Source organism: Delphinus delphis, chromosome 4 (genome assembly GCF_949987515.2).
Source record: "Delphinus delphis chromosome 4, mDelDel1.2, whole genome shotgun sequence".
NCBI classification, from domain to species: Eukaryota; Metazoa; Chordata; class Mammalia; order Artiodactyla; family Delphinidae; genus Delphinus; species Delphinus delphis.
In genome coordinates this window covers 72,237,494-72,260,009 of record NC_082686.1, presented here as the reverse complement: position 1 = coordinate 72,260,009, position 22,516 = coordinate 72,237,494, and the positions used below count along the sequence as shown (strand labels likewise).

General features: G+C 36.8%; 2 protein-coding genes across 3 annotated transcripts in view; both read right to left on the bottom strand.

The window, feature by feature from the left end:
• Positions 1-3,857, bottom strand: part of PAK2 (p21 (RAC1) activated kinase 2) — an 80,262-nt gene extending 76,405 nt beyond the window's left edge. The window contains exon 1 of one of the 2 annotated variants that reach the window (XM_060010882.2): positions 3,466-3,857. The gene's annotated coding sequence lies outside the window, so the exon portion shown is untranslated. The remainder of the gene's footprint in view (positions 1-3,465) is intronic. The other variant, XM_060010881.2, reaches the window with a different exon arrangement.
• A 3,394-nt stretch (positions 3,858-7,251) lies between these two features.
• PIGX (phosphatidylinositol glycan anchor biosynthesis class X) overlaps positions 7,252-22,516 on the bottom strand; it is a 28,762-nt gene continuing 13,497 nt past the window's right edge. Inside the window, exons 5-7 of the mRNA XM_060010142.1 lie at positions 13,783-13,996; positions 11,784-11,884; positions 7,252-8,867 (exon numbers count right to left, since the gene is read on the bottom strand). Of these exons, the coding sequence (XP_059866125.1) occupies positions 8,724-8,867; positions 11,784-11,884; positions 13,783-13,996 (459 nt within the window). The 3' untranslated portion in view covers positions 7,252-8,723. The remainder of the gene's footprint in view (positions 8,868-11,783; positions 11,885-13,782; positions 13,997-22,516) is intronic.

Sequence of the window (22,516 nt, the reverse complement as noted above, 5' to 3'; positions counted from 1 at the left end):
GTGCTCCGCAACGGGAGAGGCCGCGGCAGTGAGAGAGGCCCGTGTACCGCAAAAAACAAAAAAACATGAGGTTTAACTACAAGTACTGAGATGGAAACGAATTCATAATGATTAGATTCTTTTAATTAAAAAAGAAAATCAAGGTAAAACTACATACACACTGTGCTTATTTCTAATTGCATAAAGAAAACAAAATTGTTTACAGTGGGTACCTGTAAGGAATGGGACTATAAAGTAAGGAAAGTAATTTTCACTTTCTACTCTAAATAATTGACTTGCTTGAACCTTCTGTAATAAGCATGTACTGACTATCTTTGGAATTTAATTTAAAAATAAGGAAAAAAGGCACTATTCTCATCTGTTATGATGGTTATCTCTGGGGGCTAAGTGATTTTTGTATAGTAATTTTTGTCCCATTTCTTAATAGCTTTCACCACTTTCTAAATTTTCTACGAGAAGTATGCCTATTTTAAAATCTGAGAAACATGTATTCAAAAAACCTGTATCTTATTTCAGTGATGGAATTATTTTTTTTCCTGAAAAGTAATTTTTAACAGTTATGGTCTCAGAAACTTGGCCCTGAGATTCCAACCACTTTCAGAAAGCAGTCTTAAATCTACATTTGGAAGTATAATATTTGCTGTAGAAGCAATTAAATATAAAACCTATTTCGAATGGAATATTAACTATTAATATTATTAGCATTAATATTAATAACATTTATTAATCACTTAAACACTTCATTTGCTAAGTACTTTTCCCTGCATTATCTCATCTGCTCTAAATAGCCCTATAAAATGTGTATTATATTATTATTAATCCTCATTTTACAAATGAAAAAAACAAGCCTGAAAAGAATGTGTATCTTGCCCAGGGTGAAATGGAAGAGCCAGCATTCAAACCCAGGTCTCCAGCTCCTCACCACTTGTGATACATGGAATGACAAGTACTACTGTACCTCAAAGATAAGAGGCTAGACCTCTGAAATCCAGCATGAATGTTCAGACTGACTACTCTTATTCAGGTTAGTGATCCTAAAACGAAGAAGTAGTGAAACTCAATTCTGGTCACAGAAGAAAATAATCAGTATTTCTTCAAGGCAACAGGGGCTATTTTTTTCCATCTCTTTCTGCTTCTACCAAGGTACAAAAAGGATACCAGGGACAATTCGCAAGTAACTTAACACCCTCTCTGATTAGTCTGGAATTACCCCTCTAACTAACTGGAAGGGCTTTTGAAAACAAATGGATCAGAACCCCAAAGCCTTAAAGACTTGAAAAAGGTGCAGTTTCACACTTTAATCATAAGTAGAAAATTCAGAAAGCCAAAACAAATGTTATACTCAAATATTAGAATAATCAATATTGACAGATTAAACATAGGAAGAATTTAACAATACCTACCTATTTATTTCATCCCTAGCTATTTGAACAAGATCTCTCTCTTCTAAAAAGAAAAACTGAAAGTTTATCTTTAGCTACCTGAACAAGTTCTAAGTTTTCTCTTTAAAAAAGTACAATTGAAAAGATACACCACTGTTAACCATGTCTACTTGGAAATCGCCCTTTCATAAAGATCAGAGAATCATAGGAACCCCTATTCATTTGTTTAGTAGATAGACTCCAACCACAAACTTACTTTATGAATTTGGGTTTTCAAGGCTAGTATTTAATGTCACAAAGTCCAGAAGAATAACTCTCTCTTTGAATAACTGTAAACCAGAATCGAGGTCCTAAGAGAAGCAGAATACCCAGAACTCTTCCTCAGTAAAACTGTCTGTTTGTAGAAAGAACTGGCAGAGAAGCTGACATCAACAGACCTAGTTTCACACTCCAACATTTCTAGACCTTAACCCCTTAGGCCAAGAAGACCTCTCATTGAATTAAGGACAACTGACACTACCTAAATGACAGTATTGAAGTGAAAACACAGAATTCACTGAATTTAGGTCAACCTCTTTCACCAAAACGTGAAAGTGGGTTTAAGACCTACATACATTACAGGTCAGAAACATTTTAAGGTTCATTTTTCATAATGTAAATCACTGTTTCTGGTTAATTAATTACTAGAAAGATTTAAAAGCTAAGGATGAAAGAGTTAACTTAAATCAACACCCTTAATAGGATAACATGAACAAAGCTTTTCATTTATATATATTTTTTTTTCATACATATATACAAAATATATATAAGTGATTATGAGTGTGTTTTACAAATGCCACAGAGCTCCTAGCAAAGTTGACAAGTTCTAACCTGCTTTAAAAATTACCGTTCACTGCCTTCATCCCAATCTAACTTTATTTAATGTTACTGTTTTGAATAAACCTACAAAAACAAAACCCCCAGAGCAAATTCTTCTACATTTCAATATCCTGCCTACTTACAAGAGCGGAAGAGTCAAACAGAGCAGGGGAAAAAACGTGACGTGCACAACCTTGATCCAAAACACTGCTCGTCGTAGTCTAATTTTAGGCCTAACCATTTTGATTGTCTTTTTACAGAGGTTTAAAAAGAAAACAAAGCACTATAGATCACTTGTAAAATAAAACTGAGATAATTATACCAATGGGAGTTAGCATTATTTATCAAGGAGAAAGAAATCACGCTCGCACTGCCCAGAGAATTCCCATTAAAGATAAGATACAAGGACTGGCAGTACAACTCCACAACGTCTGACGACAATGGCAATTACTTTCTACTCTTCAGTTCTTGGATGACTCTATCTTTAAAGAATTAGTCAAAAGGTTGAGTCCACTGAGGAATATTCGGCAACATATTGTGTATGTTGTTTGAAAGAAAGCCAAACATGGGGAAAGCCAACCTTCACCTAAGTTACCTAAAGAAGCAAATATTCACCTCCTGGCTGAAGATCAAACAGGAATCACGAGAAGATCCGAAAGTTCTTTTCTTAAGCGGAGGCCCTCAAACCCTCGGAAAACTATTCGTTTCTACTAACGCGGAATATGGAAAGATCACAGATTGTAGTTTAGAAAACAGTAAAGGGACCCTAGACAGTATGCCTAAGCAAAGAAACTGGGATGACCAAAGAGACAGCAAAGAGGGGCTAGGATTCTGTAAGAGACGAAAAATCGAGGAATAAAACCCGCAACGTTTTGTACAACACAAAAGTAAATGAAGAAAAGGAGGGTGGAAACGCGATGGAAGGGAGATCAACAGAGGGCAGACTGTGGCGCGACAGGGTTCAGGGCAGGGCCGGGTCCAGGAAGAGTTAGACCTCACCAACCCAGCAAGCTTCCCATTTCAGACTACAGTCGGGGAAGAAAACAGCCGCAGGGCGCAGACAATGAGCCACCGCCCCAAGAGTTGCGGCTCCAGGCACGCAGGTGGCGGCTTCCCAGCCCCGCGCGGGGCAGGTTAGCTGCCCCGGGCCGCTCGCGCCGGCCAGGCCGCGGAGAAAGAAGGAAGGAGAGCGACGGCCCGCGTCCCGGCCTGTCTGCACACTTACCCCAGGCGAGGAAAGATCCCCGCCCCAGCGAGGAGCCTCCGGCCGAGCTCCCGGCGGGCTCAGGAGCCGCCCCGAGCAAGCGCGCGACACGGGGCGGGGAGGGGAGGGAAAGGGAAGCGGGGCGGGAAGAGGAACCGCGCTGGAGCGCAGCTGCTGTTGTTGCTAGGCCGTGCGGCAGCCGAGCCCCGCGGGCACCGGGAAGGGAGTGCAGGGAGCCTTCGGCAATGGCGACGGCCCAGGCCAGAGGGGAAGCGGAACAACCGCCGCCGCTGCGCGTGGCCACAACCCTGGGGGAGGGCTACGGCGCGGAGCGGGGAGGGGTGGGGCCGAAGCCAGAAGCTCCACGGGGTGGAGACGGGCACCGCCTCCCAGTGGGCGGGTTCACGCGGGGCCTGCTGGGAGTTGTAGTTTGGAGATGTGTACTACTTATCTCCGCCACCCCCCACCCCCCGGCCTTTTTTGGGTATTCTTCATATTGAGAGACACCGCCACTTCCTCATGTAATTCAGCATTGCCTCCAGTCAGGTCTGTGGCCAACCAAAGATGCTGAAAGACGATTCCTGTTATATGAACCTGCTCTAGGATACGTGTTCCTGGGAATTCATCCTCTATCCATTTTGCTTTTTACCTACAGCTCTTAATATACTTTGGTGCTAAATTAAGCCCCACCTCCTTGCAAATTAAGGCCTCTATGTTTTATCCATGGAGGAGTTCATTAATGTATTCACTAATTCTACAAGTATTTCAGTGTCTAACATGTACCAGACACTGCTGGGTATCAGGGATACAAGGGTGAATACAAGTCACTTTGTCTTTGTGGAACTTACAAATATGAAAACACAATAATTAAAATAGTGATATCTGGTATGAGGGAAAAACTAGGATGATTACTTTGGATAAGGTGGCCAGGGAAGGCATCTTTAATGAGGTGACATTTAAGCTGAGAACAGAAAGAGAGAGCCATGAGAAGCTCCCAGACAGAAGGAGGAAGAAAAGAACTTGCTAAGGTCAGTTAAGAAGGCCTGTGTAACTGCAGTTTAGTGCAAGAAGAGTAGCATAGTGGGAGAAAACAAGATTCAGGTCAGGAAGGATCTTAAATGACAGGTAAGGATGTTGGACTTTATTCCAAGAAGTTATTAAAGAGTTGTAAGTAAGGAAGTGATGTTACCTGGTTTACACTTTAAGATCACTAGAGGGCTTCCCTGGTGGCACAGTGGTTAAGAATCTGCCTGCCAATGCAAGGGACACAGGTTTGAGCCCTGGTCAGGGAAGATCCCACATGCCGTGGAGCAACTAAGCTCGTGCTCCACAACTACTGAGCCTGTGGTCTAGAGCCCACAAGCCACAACTACTGAGCCCACATGCCACAGCTACTGAAGCCTGCAAGCCTAGAGCCTGTGCTCTGCAACAAGAGAAGCCACGACAATGAAAAGCCCGCGCACTGCAACGAAGAGTAGCCCCCACTCACCGCAACTAGAGAAAGCCCGCGCACAGCAACAAAGACCCAACACAGGTAAAAATAAATAAATAAATATATTAAAAAAATAAAAAAAATCTCTAGATTGCTACATGGAGAATGGAGTACTGAGATGCAAGAATAGAAGGGAATGAACTAGGGAGGCATTAATCATGACTGATGCTAGAGCAATAGCTGTGGAAGTGGAGATAGGTAGTAGCCAGATTGTTCTTATTGATAGATGTAGAGCGAAAAACTCAATTGATATGGAGAGTACGAGAGAAGGGATTCAAGGAGCAATATGGCACAGTATTAGATAACTTGAAAAACAGTCCCACTATTAAACACACAAAATGCTGGATAAAATAGAACATCCTTTCAAAGGCATAACTAAGCTTTCAAGGAAGAAAGAGGAATACATCTGATAGTCTTCCAAACTCCACATTCAACCCAAAGGGGGGAGCAAGAAACCAGAGTGGTAACCAGGTCAGTGAAGCCTATTGTGTTATGTTGAAAGAACCTACTTATCTCAGAAAAATCTATGGTTTTACTGGCTGCACAGGAGACAAGAGACCAAAGACAAGGCCTTGGGCCTGTAGAAGGTGTTGGGATTATAATCCTGCACAAGGCTGGAAAACTCAAAGGGCTATTCCCTCTAAGAATAGACTGGAAAAAAAAAAATCCCCTGGACCAACCCAGGGCAATATGCAGATACTTGTAAGTTTTAGCCTGGACTTTGGCATCGGGGGGATAAAAACTTTCCCTTTAGAATTCGTAACCACAAACTTTCCCTCACATGGGTTTGAAAGTTCAAATTTATAGTACCTACACTGCCCAGGAAACTTGAAGTCAAGAAAATGTCCCAGGCTGGTAATGCTTGGAGGCCTGGAAGAAACAAACACAAATCTTCACTGTACAGGTTCACTCTCAACACAGGACTGAAAGGATTTCCAAAAACAGGCTATAGAAAGTTAAACATGAACACCCAAAATATAATACATCTGAGAAAATAAGCCAGGAGTGAATCAACAGAAACCATAAACAGAATAATGAAGCCCATGAACTTTAGATACTGGAATTATTGATTACAGAATATAGAATAAGTTTATTATAATGATTAAGCAGAGTAAGACAGGATACTATTTTTAAACAAGAAACAAGATACTATTTTTAAAAAAATGACCAAGCAGCTTTGAGAAGGAGCCAAGTAGAACTTGTAGAAATAAAGAATATAATAATTGAAACCAAAGCCAATGTTTGGGTTAAATAGATTACACACAGTTGAGGAGAAAATTAATAAACTGGACGACAGATCTAAAGAAATTACTGACAGCAGCCCAAAGACAGAGGAAATATGAAAGAAAGACTGAGAGACATGAGGATAGATTATGAAGGTATACCATTTGCCTAATAAGAAGTTCAGGAGAGTGAAAAGAGAAAACAAAAGAGGCAGTATATGATGAGATAATGGCTAAGAATTTTCCAGAATTGATTAAAGACAACCTTCAGATTCAGGAAGCAAGTGAATCCCAAACAGGATAAGTAAAGGAAATCTTCTCAAACACATCAAAGTGAAACTGCAGAATACCAAAGATAAAGAAACCAGAAAAAAAAGACACCCCCTACAAAGAAACTATTAAATTTAGCATAGATTTCTCAACTGCAACAATGTGTGCCATCTGACAATGGAAAAATATTTTCAAACTACCAAGAGAAAATAACTAAACTTAGAAGTATATATCTTGCTAAATTATCAGTAAAAAGAGTGAGGGTGAAATAAAGATATCATCAGGCAAGAAACAGAGATGTTACCAACCACAGAGACCTACTAAAGGAACATCTTAAAAAGATATACTTCAGGAGGAAGGTAATCCCGGAAGTAAGGTCTGAGGTGCAAGAAATCAGATAGGCAGTTAAACCTACCATCCTATCACTGACTAGGACAATTCTCTATATTATTTCATTCTCTCACAGCCTACCAAACCCTATATTCAACTACCTAGATCTCCATGAGATCTAGCTAAATAATCTAAGTTCCTAGTAGAGTGGCTGAGATACACACACACACACACACACACACACACACACACACACACACACACACACCAATCTCTACCCCACCACCACCCTTAGTTGAATGTCTGTTATTTTCATCCAAAGAACATTACATGATACTTTTAAGAAAAATAAACCATAGAAGTGGAACAAATACTGGAATACAATGACCAGGAGAACAATACCCATTTTCTTGGCTATAAACAAAAAAGACCATACACAGAATTACAAAACTGATTTAAAAAATAAAGTGCTTATTCATTTCTTAAGTATCCAAAGAAGATAATACAAAGAGTTCGAAACCAGAAATGCTGTTATGTTAAAAGTGATGTCATCTGCAAGCATTTATCAGGCAAGAAAAGTCATATCAAAGTATCTTCACTCACATTCACATTTTTATTACATTTCTGAATACCTGTATAAATGAGAAAAATGGCTGAATCATGTTCCAAGCCACAATCTCAAATATTAACTTAAAAACATTTAAATACTGAGGAACTTGGCTTCGATGTGCAAAAGAAAATACACACACACACACACACACACACACACACTTAAGAGGTTAAATATAGTACCGTGTTCCCCCACCTGACTAACCATATTCCAAAATGTTGTTGATGTTACTGAATTTTTACTGACATATAATTCTATTTCAAGCCACTATATTAATCCCACTGTGAAAAAAAAATGCCTGGAAAACATGGAATTCTGTCTTATAAGAAAATACTAAACAGCTATGAAGCAAGACTGGGTTGAAATTTTCATCATTTTAAAGATCTCTAATATTTCTGCTTTATGGCATTGGGTTGCCTTTCTCAATACATAAGTTCTCAAACACATCTTAAAAAAGAACTGTTATTAGTAGGTCAAGCTATACGTGGCAAATTATAAAAGATTTATTCCAGAAAAACACCAGAATGTTTTAGGAAATTAACCAGTGATAGCATATATAAAGTACATCATATCCCATTATGCCACAGAAAACAAACAATGCCAACATACCCCAGTTTTTTGGCTTCTGTTTCGGAACATGCTTGCCCTTCTATTTTTTAATTAGCTTATGGCATTTACTTTATTTTCTAATTTTTACAAAGAAAAACAGTAAATCAAGACCTTTTGTTTTTTAAAAAATCACCCAAAGATTCAAAAAAGTTTTGTAACTGTACAACTTAATAAAATATACTTTAATCTTAATTTCATCAAGCCCTTTGCCAATTCATATATTCAAAAGCAGTATTATAAAATAGAAAAGGAGAATGGAAATGCTTTAAGGAAAAATCAATTTTGATATTAATAATTTCTTAGCTGTCCTAGTTTAATGATTTTCTTTGAAACACTAGATAAATTAATATTCTCATAAAATTAATATTCAAATAAACTCTGATTCATCCAAATTAATTTTATTCATAACAATTTTCTCAATTTTTAGCGATAATTTGTCTCTAATACATAAAGTACTCATTTATAACACAAATGAAGATAAAGTCCCTTCTCACAAGATAAATATTAATTTAACAGAATTAAGTTTCCTCTATTGGCACTTGATGCTTGAGGATTATGAGAGGTCGACACAACAGAGCACTGAATTTTGAAATTAGCTGAGAATCATCCAGAATTTCCTCTAGTAAACATAATATTAGCCATAAATGAAGATGAAAGAAAAAAGTAATGACAATTCTAGAACACTTCTAGTCACAAGTGAATAGGTCTTATTTAGGTTTATGGAAAGCGTTTAACTACATAAAACTCATAGGGAAAAACGGCCATATTTGAAAACAGCCACAAGGATTAAAGTAGAACACAAGATGGTAATAAACAGAGTCACAGAACATACTAAAGAGGTATGTATGGTCAGTCCCACTGGAACCTGTAGATTCGCATTCTTATATACCTAGGGAGAGAGATGGATAGAGAAGTTAAAGACATTTAAGATTAATGTCCTAAGGTGAAACCACTGCTTCTTTGATTTTTAATTTTAACTTTTTCTTTTTTCTTTTAAATATCTTTCAGCCATTGCTATACTACATATAACATTATTATTTGAATGATTCTTTTAAATTCAACATTTCAGTTAATTTAACAGAACTCAAGACTCAATTCCCATAATAATTCTTAAATTCTCATTAGCTTTGACTTTTTCTGCTTTTTACATAGAGTTGAGTATATTGTTAAAAAATACTAGCTATATCCTAATGTCACCTCTGTAATCAATAAAAACATTTACTTCCTCTTACTATGTTTCATATTAGAATACAGAAAAATCTAGAAGTTAAAGCCCTAAAGGAAAAACATTAAAACAACAATAAAACTAAAGGATCCATTCTTTCCTGTTTTGCTGTTTCTCTCCTCAAACAGCTTTTAAAAGTTTGTTAGGACTTCCCTGGTGGCTCAGTGATTAAGAATCCACCTGCCAATGCATAGGACACGGGTTCTATCCCTGGTGCGGGAAGATCCCACGTGTCGCGGAGCAACTAAGCCTGTGTGCCACAACTACAGAGCCTGCACTCTAGAGCCCGCACACCACGACTACTGAACCCATGCACCGCAACTACTGAAGTCCACGTGCTCTAGGGCCCATGTGCTGCAACTACCGAGCCCGCATGCTGCAACTACTGAAGCCCTCACATCTAGAGCCTTGCTCCACAACAAAAGAAGACACTGCAATGAGAAGCCTGTGCACCGCAACGAAGAGTAGTCCCTGCTCGCCGCAACTAGAGAAAGCCCACGTGCAGCAACGAAGACCCAATGCAGCCAAAAAAAATTTTTTTACGTTTGTTATTCACAAATTACACAATTGAATGTGTCCTTTACTGTTTTTAAAACATCCAAGTAGTTGCAATACTGACTAGCAATACAAAAGTTCTCCTATGTTCAACTTGGTTTCTATTTTCTATTTGGTTTTGAAGATAAGGGGTTCAATTAGAAACTCTGGTAAGTTTTATGGTTTAAAAATAGGTTTGGGGCTTCCCTGCTGGCGCAGTGGTTGAGAGTCCGCCTGCCGATGCAGGGGACGCAGGTTCGTGCCCCGGTCCGGGAAGATCCCACATTGCCGCGGAGCGGCTGGGTCCGTGAGCCATGGCCACTGAGCCTGCGCGTCCGGAGCCTGTTGCTCCGCAATGGGAGAGGCCACAACAGTGAGAGGCCCGCGTACCGCAAAAAAAAAAAAAAAAAAAAAAAAAAAAAGTTTTAAAAAACATTAAAATTTAGGTAACTTGGGAATTCTTTTATTTTTGGTTTCTTTTTATAAATGCATGGATTACACTTTCACATGCAAAAAAAAAGTTACCAACACAGTCTGTAGCGAAGTGCCATCTAAAAGCATCTTACAAATAATGGCATTTTCAAACAAGCCTTAGTACAGTTCACCATCTTAGTAATGGTCACCTATTTTTCTGGTATATATAAACAAGAAATGTAACAAAGAAAAAAATCAAAGTACTTAATTATGACCTATTTCAAGTTACATGGTCTTAAAGAGAACCGAATTCAAAATGTTTTAATAGAGTGATTTTTTATTGTGTAGCAATGCACACCACCTATTTTTTAAACCAATACATCATAAATAGTATAAATACTAATCTTACTCTTCATTCACATAAGAAAATCAAATGTAATTCTCCAGATGTACTTTAGAGTTTGAAAAAAATCCAGGTACTCTATGGCAATAGAAATCTCAAAAGCAAATTTATGTTGCATAACATATTAGCACAATCATACATCTTTCCAACTGTCTGTTCAAAGAAGGTTCTCCAATACAAAATAATAGGCTTTGCAGTAGGGCTTCACTGTCAGTAGTGGTTTTCTGAGTTAGCTGGTAAACATACTTCTAAGCAACTACAAGGAAAACACTTCAAATCCAAATATCCACACATATGAACAAATCTGCTTTATATTTATCTGATTGACAGTTATGTTGTCTGCTAGTTTAAATTTTTAAATTTTTTTTATTTTTGTTGCAAACTCATTTGACTCTTTGTAAAAATAAATTGTAAAAATAATGACACAGACTGTGGCATTCAACCAAAGAAAACAGGCCTTAAAGAGAATTAGGAACAAAGAAATTCAGATACTACAAGCATCAGTTAAAAGGCAGCTCTTAAAAGAGTAACAAAAGAACAGAAAAAAAGAGGGAAAGAAAAGAGATATGTTGTACAAAGACTTACCACTCTGAAGAGAGGAAAGTAGACTATGTTAGCTCAAGAGGGTAAGTAGAAAACTACAGACTCCTTAGACAAAGCCAGTGTTAATGAAGTACTAATACTTACCTAATTTAATAACTGAAAACAAGTTGGGAGGCTAAAACACCAAAAATGGCCTGAAACAGCCTAGATTTAGATTTCTAATAACAATATAACTGTCTAGAAACTTAACCACAGTTGAAAGGATACAACTTTAGAGTTTTACTTTCCTTTTTTCACTTGTTCTGTGTAATATAATAAAGTCAACTAATTCATTTTGTTGCTCAAAAATTAATAAAAAGTTCTAAATAAAGTGAAGTTTTATTGATTAAAATCAGATGGACACACCACTGTTTTTCTTTACCATTCCACACTTTTAAAAAGCCCATCAGCTATACTTAAGCTCTGGATCAATGAGGCATTGGGACTAACTCTAAATCCCCATCCCCCAAATTAAATGATTCTATGACTGTTGCTATTAGTAACAAAGAAACAACATTAAAAACAAACAAAAAACAGCTTTCTATGATAGAATATAAAATGTTAATCCCTTAAACGTGGCAGAAACATTATAGAAAGAGTTTTATATGAGGCCGCATGACCTAAAACAACATAAAATATTAACTTACTGATTTATATTTCATATTGTTCCATTGGCAGTTATCCTTACTGTTCAAAGCACAAGGAGCTGTCACTTCCGACTGAGCCCAGCATTTCAAAATTGGAAACTCTGAGAAAAAGTGGTAGAACACCGTATCAGAAAACTGATCTGGACTAGAGGCTAGGCCAGTCTTTCATGTTGGGATATGAGTATTCAAATATTTTAATACACAATGTACATGATTTGGACCCAACTATCATGTGCTGTTCTATTTTAATAGCCTGTTCTAAGTGGATGGCTAGGAAATTATAAAATTACAAAGACTGCATAGAAGTTGAGCATGACTTCTTAACAAATCCCACTACACCAGGGGCCATTTTTTTTTAACTTAAACTTTTTTTGAAGTATAACATATCTCAGAAGAATAAACAGATCCTAAACCTACAACTTGATAAATTTCCGTAGAGAAAACACACTCATGTAAAGAACACTCAGACCAAAAAAATGAATTCCAGAACCCCAGCTGCTCTCTTGGGAGGGAGCACTTTTCCAAAGTTTATTTAGGGTAGGTAAAATGTACCATGAAAAGAAACAGAAAACTAGGTTGGATAAACAAAGCTAACATAGTTGAATACTTTTTAAGTTTTCTCATCATGAAATATATGATGACAGCAAATGTATGATTAAAAACTTTCTATCTGCCAATCTTTAGTAACAGTGCTACTGATTTCTGTTTGGAGACACGAAGAACCAAAATCTGAAAGGGGCTTCTTAAAGTCTTGATTGTAGGAAGACTGAAAATGATGAGAGCATAGTTTTTAAATTTACTAAAATCCACACATAGGGACTTCCCTGGTGGTGCAGTGGTTAAGAATCCACCTGCCAAAGCAGGGGACACGGGTTCGAGCCCTGGCCCAGGAAGATCCCACATGCCGCGGAGCAACTAAGCCCACGCACCACAACTACTGAGCCTGAGCTCTAGAGCCCGTGAGCCACAACTACTGAAGCCCTCGTGCCTAGAGCCCGTGCTCTGCAACAAAGAGAAGCCACCGCAATGAGAAGCTCACGCACTGCAATGAAGAGTAGCCCCTGCTCGCCACAACTAGAGAAAGCCCGCATGCAGCAACAAAGACCCAACACAGCCACAAAAAAAAAATCCACACATAAAAACAGAAAAAACAATCACACACAAAACCAATAACTCATAGACAACTTTTACAACAAAACTAGGTGATAAAGTATCCCCCTTAAACACCAAAATACATGTGAGTGGACACAAAGCACTAACAGCTACAAATCCTGCAGTATCAGTATGAAGAAACAGAAAGCAGCAAAGGAGTAATAAGGACCAATGGCTGAATAAAGAAACAACCAGACATTATATGCCCACTCATAAAAGATCACATCACCACCTATAGTCTGGCCAAAAGAATCAAACCTGAATCTCATCACACCTCTCAAGCCAGCTGCCAATTTCCAAGTAATAAAGAAGTCAGATGAACTAATGAGTATAATCACCCAAACCCCAACAGTGATAGGGTCTCAAATGATCCCAGTTCTTCAACAGATAAATTTTTTTTTAAAGGAGATAGAGGGGAAATCTGTAAATTAAGAGACTTAATGGAAATAACATTTTTTTAAAATGGCAAGGCTAAGCTACAGTGTCTAAGAACGCCCACTTGAGTGATAAAAGTATAAAAAAACATAAGGAAGTGATTAAAAGTCAGGAGAGTGTGTTACTCTTACAGGAAAGGAGATTGGGACAGGACACCCGGGGCTGCTGCTCGGGCAGCTGGCAAAGTTCTGTTTCTTGACCTGGGTGGTAGTTACCTGGGTATCTGCCTTCTAATAAGTCACTAAACTATATATTTGTGAAGTTTTTCTATATCTGTGCTTTATTTTACAATCAAAAAGTTTAAAAGAAAGAAAAAAGAAACATGATTTTGTTATCACCGTCCTTGACTTCAGACTTACCATTATACCTTTAATTTTATTTTCAACTCTCCAAAAAGACTTGCAATCCTTACCTTGGTCACAATACATCAATAAATCTGGGTTATTGAGCACAATAAAGGTTTCTCCATCTTTACTATGTGGCCGATGATAGCGATAATGCACAGGCAAAAAAGCTTGGAAACAGTCAATGCATTGTGAATCCTGTCTGGCATAAATGAGAACTTCAGACTCCTTGGACAAATAGTTGGGAGCCTCTATATTAAAATTTTCTGAAACCATCACTGCCTGTCAAAAAGAAAACAAATATTAGTCCAGAAGAAATGAATGAGGAAGATTAAAAAATAAATAAAACCAGAAGATTGTTATATAGATGAGCAAAAATGTCAAAACACCCCCCTTATAAACAATTTCCATTCCCCTTCCATCCCCAACTTTAAGTAGAAAACACAAGATATGATGTGTGTTTAATAACATTTACTAAAAGTAAACTGAGGAAATTATACTCTGGGGTGTGAAATTTCCCCATAATAAAAATTTCTATGTAATTTCCTTATCAACCTTTGTTTAGGTAACTACACAGGTACCAAGAAAAGAAATTTCATGAATAAATATAGCATTATTCAATAAGTATGAAAACTATGACAAAAACAGTTAACCCAGTATTGGGTTAAAATGATTGGTGTCATTCTGCTAATTTCCTGTTCTTCACAGAAGTAAGATGGTAGTGAGTAAGATAGAGCACTGTGGTCAGGAAGTCTAAGCAAAGGTCAGCACTCTTTCCATACTGGGCATAAAAAGTTAATGGAAAAAATGGTAAATGATTCTTTTAAAAAATAATATGGTAAAAAACATTTTAAAATAAGTATTCTACACCAAAAGTAAAACTGCACATGTGGCAGAAATTAGCCCTAACTTACAAACGTATCCATATACACTTACATACATATTTATGTATGAAACCACACATATATACATATGCACACACATACACATGTATATCAACATTGTATACATAATCTGTGTTCGTGTGTGTGTGTATGCATACACACATGCAAGTTTTCTCTAGATTCTTTATGGAAAGAGAAAAAAATAGCATTAACTTCTACCCACCACAGCGAGCATTCTAATTCTTCTATTTGACAGTGATACCAAGTGCTATATTTTCACATGTTGTTTCTTCTCTGTTCATCACAGGAGTAACAGAACTTATTGGTAAAGGTCAAGGAATTATATAATCTTGAGCCATAAGGAACCTAGAGGTAATCAAGTTAAACCACTGTTCCAATGAGAGTATTTATCAAGTATCCAGCCAGTATTTTAATGTTTTCAATGACTGGAAGGGAGTTCATTACTTTGAGTCATCTCACTTTATGTACTGTTAAAATTATTCCTTTTTTATTAGTAGAAACTTGATGCTCTGACCCATAATAATTCACCAATTGTTGATGCTTACAATATCTGCAATAAATATGTCCTCTGTTTTACTAAGGGTCCCTTATACATCAGAAGGCAACCACACTGCCCCCACTAAGTTTTCTCCTCCCCAAAGAAATATGCAGTTTTCTTGGTTTCTCATGACATGGTGTCTAAACCATGCATCGTATCAGTTGCCTTTCAAAATACTCAGAGGAAATAGTAGCAACACTACCTTCTTTAGCAAAAATTGCATTAGCTTTTTTTTTTTTTTCAGTTTCTAGGTGTAAAAATTGCATTAGCTTTTTAGCAGCCTCATTTCAGTGTGACACATATCTATATACTATCTATTTTTTTTAATTAATAGATTTCATTTTTTAGAGCAGTTTTAGGTTTACAGAAAAACTGAGCAGAAAATAACAGCATTCCCACATACTCCCCACAGCTCCCACACACACTCAGAGTTTTTTCTATTATTAACAACAGTTTGGTACATTTGTTACAACTGATGAACATTATTATTAACTAAAGTCCATAGTTTAAGTTAGGGTTCACTCTTTACATTGTATATTCTATGGATTTTTCACAAATGTAAAGTGACACGTATTCATCATTACAGTATCATACAGAATAGTTTCACAGACCCTGTGCTCTGCCTATTCATCCCTATATTTTTCATTTGAACTTTTTGCACAAAACTTTAAATAACTCCCATCCTATTTTATCGAGTAATTGATGTTTTACTAATTAAATGCAGGGCTTTATATCTCTCTCTATTAAATTTATCTTTCTGGCTACAGTCCATTTTTTCTAGGCTATTGAGATTTAATTGAAATCCCAATCTGTCAACCAGCATTAATGTAACATTTATGAACTTGATAACTGTGTCTTTTGTATTTTTATCTAAGGATAAAAATGTTGACCAGGAGGATCGTAAGAGCAAACCCCTAAGGAATTTTACTAGAGACCTCCTGCTAGAAATTTATTAATAAACTCTCTTTGGGTACAACTAGTTACAAATCAAAATAACACATAAGCCCAAATGTTCTATCTTGTCAACACAGATGACAAGATAATAAAGATAACTTTCTTTGAGTACTTAGGTATTTCACCAAGTGGTTTATATATGTTATCTCCTTTAATTTTCACAAGAATCCTATCAGGTAGGAACTCTTAGCCCCATTATATAAATGAGCAAACAAAGTATCAGGGTGGATAAACAATATACTGTAGCTAGTAAGTAAAGGAGACAAGATTCAAAGCCAGGTCAAACTGACTCTCCTATTCAATTAGGTTAAATAATATAAAATAGCCCATGTTTATCTAGTTGAAAATTAAGTGTAATAAGTAGAACTAACATAAAGTATATTCCTGATTGTGCTATTTAGAATTTATGATGGTACTATGATCTTCAGCTTCTCTAATTATTGAGCTGTTTTGTTTATTTTTGTTTGTTTATTGCTTATTTTTCCATAGAAATAAAAATATGGTCACTTGCCAAAAATTGAGAATATTTTTAATATGAATTTAAGCTGGGATATAATGAAAATGAGGCAAATTGCTACACGGCCTTCTGGTAGGGCCAGAACAACAGGTAGGGCCCTGTTGGTCAAAGGATTATTTGGTGACGGTTCAAAAAATTTTATTCTGGGTATCTGAATCTCAAAAATCAGCCTTATAGGGGTTTTCTTTTGCACGTAATGAAAATATCTGGAACTAGATAGTGGTGATGGTTGCACAACTTTATGAATATACTAAAAACTACTAAATTACACATTTCCAAAGGGTGAATTTTATGTCATGTGAATTATGTCTCAAAATTTTAAATGGGGATAATTTCTTTTTAATGAACCTCAACAGAGACCCAAATCCATTTTAAACCAAGATCAACTAAGAACCAGCAGAAGCTAGTCCACAAGCAACAGTCTGAGGTCCTGGAGCCGACTCAGGAGTTTAGGCTATGAATTTCTTGACACCTAGCTACAATAGGGAAGAGGGGGAAATGTACAAATAGGTATACCAATTGAGAGGTGATCAAAATCTCAGGAGAGTTACAGGTATGTGTATCACTTTAGATTCAAAATAATAGAGAAATATTTTTGAAAATCATAACCTGACAATCAAAAGTGATCTAGACAATAGCTAGATGCTGGTACATCTCCCAAACACGTGCCAAACCATCAGTGCAACCCCAAAAAGTCCAGTGACTCTACGCTGATCCACAAAAGTCAGAATTCATTATTCCACTTTCACCATGATAAAACAATAGCAATAGAATGTTATCAAGAAATTGAAATTATGTATCAAAAATTAATCCTAGAGCAACATGCACTGGTTAACAGACATGGACCTATACTTTTTCATGACAACACTCAACTACACGTGTCATAAACCACCAGAGCAAAGTTAAATGAATTAAGCTATAAAACTTTTGTACCATATCTGTAACATTCAACAGATCTTTCTCTCACAGGCTAGAGCTCTTTCAAAACAACCCCAAACATTCCCCAATTAAGACACAGTAATTGGTATCTTTGAATAACTTGTACAATCTAAAAATGTAAAACTTTATAAAAATGAAATGTACAATGCTTTTCTGACACAGGGATGTTAATTCTAACAGTACTTATTTTTTTTATAATCAGTCTGGCTAAGGGTCTATCAATTTTATCCCTCTTAAAGAACAAGTTTTTGGTTTCACTGGCTTTCCCTATTGTGTTTCTGTTTTCTATTTCTGCTATGATCTTCACTATTTATATTCTTCTACTTTGGTTTCATGTGCTCTTCTTTTCATAGATTAAGGAGGCTTAGCTGAAAACACTGACTGAGACCTCTCTTCTTTCTAAAATAGGCATTTTAGTGCTACAAATTTCCCTCTAAACACAGCTTTAGCAGTACCCCACTAGTTCTGATATTTTGTATTTTCATTTCCATTCAGCTCAAAATTCTTTATTTCCCTTTTGATTTCTCGTTTGACCATGGATTTCTTAGAAGTATGCTAATTAGTTCCCAAATGTTTGAGGGTTTTCTAGAGATCTTTCTCTTCTTTATTTATAACTGAATTCCTCTGTAGTCAGAGAATATTCTTGGCACATCTTGAATTCTTCTAAATTTATTGAGGCTTGTTTTATGGCCTAGAGTGATCTATCTTGGTAAATATTCCATGTACACCTAAAAAAAGAACATGTATTCTATTGTTGTCAGGTGGAGTGTTCCATGAATGCTAATTAGGTCAAGTTGGTTGATAGTTTTGTTCAAATCTTCCATATCCTTATCAATTTTCTGTCTACTTATTATGTCAATTATTGAGAGAAGGGTACCGATATCCCCAACTATAACTGTGGATTCATCTATTTCACCTTACAGTTCTACCAGTTTTTCTTTGTGCATTTTGAATCTCTGTTATTAGTGGCATAAATGTTTAGGATTATTATTTCCTTCTGATTAGTTGATCCCTTCAACAAAATGACCCTCCTTAGCACTGGTGATAGTCTTAGCTCTGAAATCCCTTTGCCTAATATTAATATAGCCACTTCAGCTTTCTTTTGATCAGTGTGAGCATGTTCTATCTTTTGTTTTAAAATTTAAAGTTCATTTCTTGTATGCAACATACAGTTGGGTCTTGCTTTCTTATCCAATCTGAAAATCTCTGACTTTCAATGGAGATATTTAGACATTTACACTTAATACGCTTACTGATATGGTTAAGTTTAATTCATCTTGTTCTCTATATCTTACGTCTATTTTTTGTTCCCTTTATCTTCTTTCTCTGCCTTCTTTCCGGGTAACTGAATGTTTTTCATAGTTCCATTTAATCTGCTTTGCTGGCATATTAACTACAACTCTATTTTGTCATTTTTGTGGTTACTTTAGGGTTTACAGTAAACATCTTTAATGTAGCAGAGTCTACCTTCAAGTGATATTAAACTGCCTTATATTTAGTATAACAACCTTACAAAAGTGTATTTCATTTTTCACTTCCCAGCTTTTGTGATAGTGCTATCATTCATTTCACTCTTAGACATGGTTAAGAATGGCTACACTACATTGTTATTATTTTTTGTCAATTATCTTGGAAAAATTTAAATAATAAGAGAAAAAAGTCATATTTACCCAGTAGTTATATTTCAAGTGCTAGTCTTTCCTTGATGTACATATAGATTTCATTTGGTATCATTTTCCTTCTGCCTGAAGGACCTCTTCTAACATTTCTTGTATTGGAGGTCTGATGGTAATGAATTCTTTCAGCCTGTACGTCTGAAAAAGTCTTTATTTCACCTTCACCTTGAAAGGTATTTTCACTGGCTACAGAATTCTAAATTCACAGGTTTTTTTCAATACTTTAAAGATGATGCTACTCCATATTCTTGTTTGCATTATTTTTGACAAGAAATCTGCTATTATTCTTATCTTTGGTCCTCTGTATTTTACATGTGGTTTTTTCATCTTGATGCTTTTAAGATTTTCTCATTATCATTGTTTTAAACAATTTGATTATCATGTACCTTGGTGTAGTTTCCTTCATATTTCTTGTACTTGAGCATTGTAGATATGTGGGTTTATAGTTTTCATCAAATTTGAAAATTTCTCAGCCATTATTTCTTTCTTTCTGTCTGCGTTGGGTCTTACTTGCGACACACCAGATCTTCACTGTGGCATGTAGGATCTTTCGTTATGGCACGCAGGCTCTTCATTGCAGCACGCAGGCTTCTCTCTAGTTGCGGTACATGGGTTCCAGAGTGCATGGGCTCTTTAGTTGTGGCATGCAGGCTCTAGAGAGCGTGGGCTCTATAGTTTGTGGCACACGGGCTCTCTAGTTGAGGCATGCGGGCTCACCAGTTATGGTGCACAGGCTTAGTTGTCCCGTGGCATGTGGGATCTTAGTTCCCGAATCAGGGATTGAACCCGCATCCTCTGCATTGGAAGGAGGATTCTTAACCACTGGGCCACCAGGGAAGTCCCTCAGCCATCACTTCTCCAAATATTTTTTCCATCTCCATCTCTTTCCTCTCTCCTTTCGGACTCCCATTACACCTCCCCCCCAGCTTTACTGAGATATAATTGACATACAACATTGTGTAGGTTTAAGGTGTACAACATGAAGATCTGATATATGTATATATTACAAAATGATTACCATAATAAGATTAGTTAACACATCCATCACCTCACATAATTACCTTTATGTGTGTGTGTGTGTGTGTGTGTGTGTGTGTGTGTGTGTGTGAGGTGAGTACTTTTAAAGTATACTCTCTTAGCAAGTTTCAAGTATACAATACAGTATCGTTAACTATAGTTACCATGCTGTACATTAGATTTTCAGAACTTACTCATCTTATAACTGGAAGTCTGTACTCTTTGACTACATTCATCCATTTTCCCCACATTCTCACCCCTGGCAACCAACAACCTACTCTCTGTTTCTGAGTTCAGTTTTTCTTAGATTCCACATATAAGTGAGATCATACAATATTTGTCTTTCTCTGACTTATTTTACCTAGCATAATGCCCTCACAGTTCATGTGTTCTGTTGCAAATGGCAGGATTTTCTTTTTTATGGCTGAATAACATTCCACTGTGTGTGTGTGTATACATATTTATGTGTATATACACATATATATACACACATACACACACATGTATATACACATTTATATATAGCTCTCATTTTCATATCTATATCTCTCTCTCACACTTCTTTGTCTGTTTATCCATTGATGGATGCCTAGGTTGTTTCCATACCCTGGCTATTGTAAACAGTGCTGCAATGAATGCAGGGGTGCAGACGTCTCTTGGAAGCAGCCCAGTTACACTTACTGTGGGGGCCACTTGAAGTTGTCCCACAACTCACTAATGCTCTACTCACTTTTTACATTTCTTTTTTTATCTCTTTTATATTTTTGGTAGTTTCTATTGCTATGATTTCAAGTTCATTAATCTTTTCTTCTGCATTGATCTGCCATTAATTTCATCCAGAATATTTTCCATCTCACACTTTGTAGTCTTAATCTTTAAAAGGTCAACTGTCCTTTCATATATCTTCCATTTCTCTACTTACCTTTTTGAACATATGGAACGCAGTTATAATAACTATTTTCTTGGCCTGTCTGTTAATTCTAATATCTGGGTCAGTTCTGCATCAGTTTTGACTGATTCATTGATCTCCTCATTACAGGTCATATTTTCCCGCATCCTTGCAAACTTTTTATCAGAGTCAAGACATTTTGATCTTTTTGGGTGCTAGATATTCCTGCATTCCTATAAATATTCTTGAGCTTTGTTTTGAATGCAGTAAATTTACTTGCAACAGTTTGATTTTTGGAAGGTCTTGGTTTTGAAATTTGTTAAGCAGGACTGAAGCAATGTGCAGTCTAGGGCTTAGTATTCCCCACTACTGAGAAAAAGTTCTTCTGTTTAATCTATCCAATGCCCAGTGAATTACGAGGATTTTCCTAGTCTGGTTGGTGGGAACAGGCACTACAACTGAGCCAGTGTGCGACACTGTTACCTCTAATTTTTTCATATGGTTCTTTTCCCAGCATCAAGCAGTTTCCTCACGTGCATGCACTAATTAATACTCAACTACGTGCTTGAGGGGAACCTCTAAGGATCTCTGCAGTTTGTCTCTTTGCAGTTCTCTCCTCTCTGGTACACTGTCTAGTGAATTCTAGTGACTTTGGTCTTTCCCAAATCTTACCTTTATCTCCTCAACTCAAGAAGCCCACCAGGCTCTGCTTGGGTTTACCCTCCCTGTACTACAGCCTGAAAACTCTCATGCAAAAAGCTAGGACAACTGAAGGGCTAACCTTATTTATTTCCCATCTCTAAGATATCACTGCCTTCACTGCCTGATATGCAATTATTTTTTCCATTATTTCATATATTTTGTCTATTTCTTGGTTGTTTCAAGTGGGAAAGTAAATCTGGTCCCTGTTCTCCAACTTGGCCAAGGCAGAAGCCCTAACACATTTTGATTGAGTGAAACTTACGATTCCAAAAACACTGTATTTCCAGAGCACAGGAAGAAATGGTGACTGGGGGTTAAAAAATAGGTGGAAGCTTATCATGTATGCATTTTTACACCCCCTGAATTTTGAATCATGAGAATGTAATTACCTACTCAAAAACAAACTTAAGTAAATAAAACAGGTGAAGAAATTGGCCTAAACCACAATTAGAAATGAACCGCCATCATAAATGACTCTAAGCGTATCCATTTTGTCTTTTAGAAATTCATATATAGATTATAATCCTATGAATTAAGACAGTGTTCCCCAAAAATTCTTAACAGGAATCACTTGAGTCATTAACAGATTTTGGGGTCCAATATGAACTGCTGAATTAAACGTTCCCAGGCAGACAATAACCTGCACAGGTGATTCTTATCAAAGT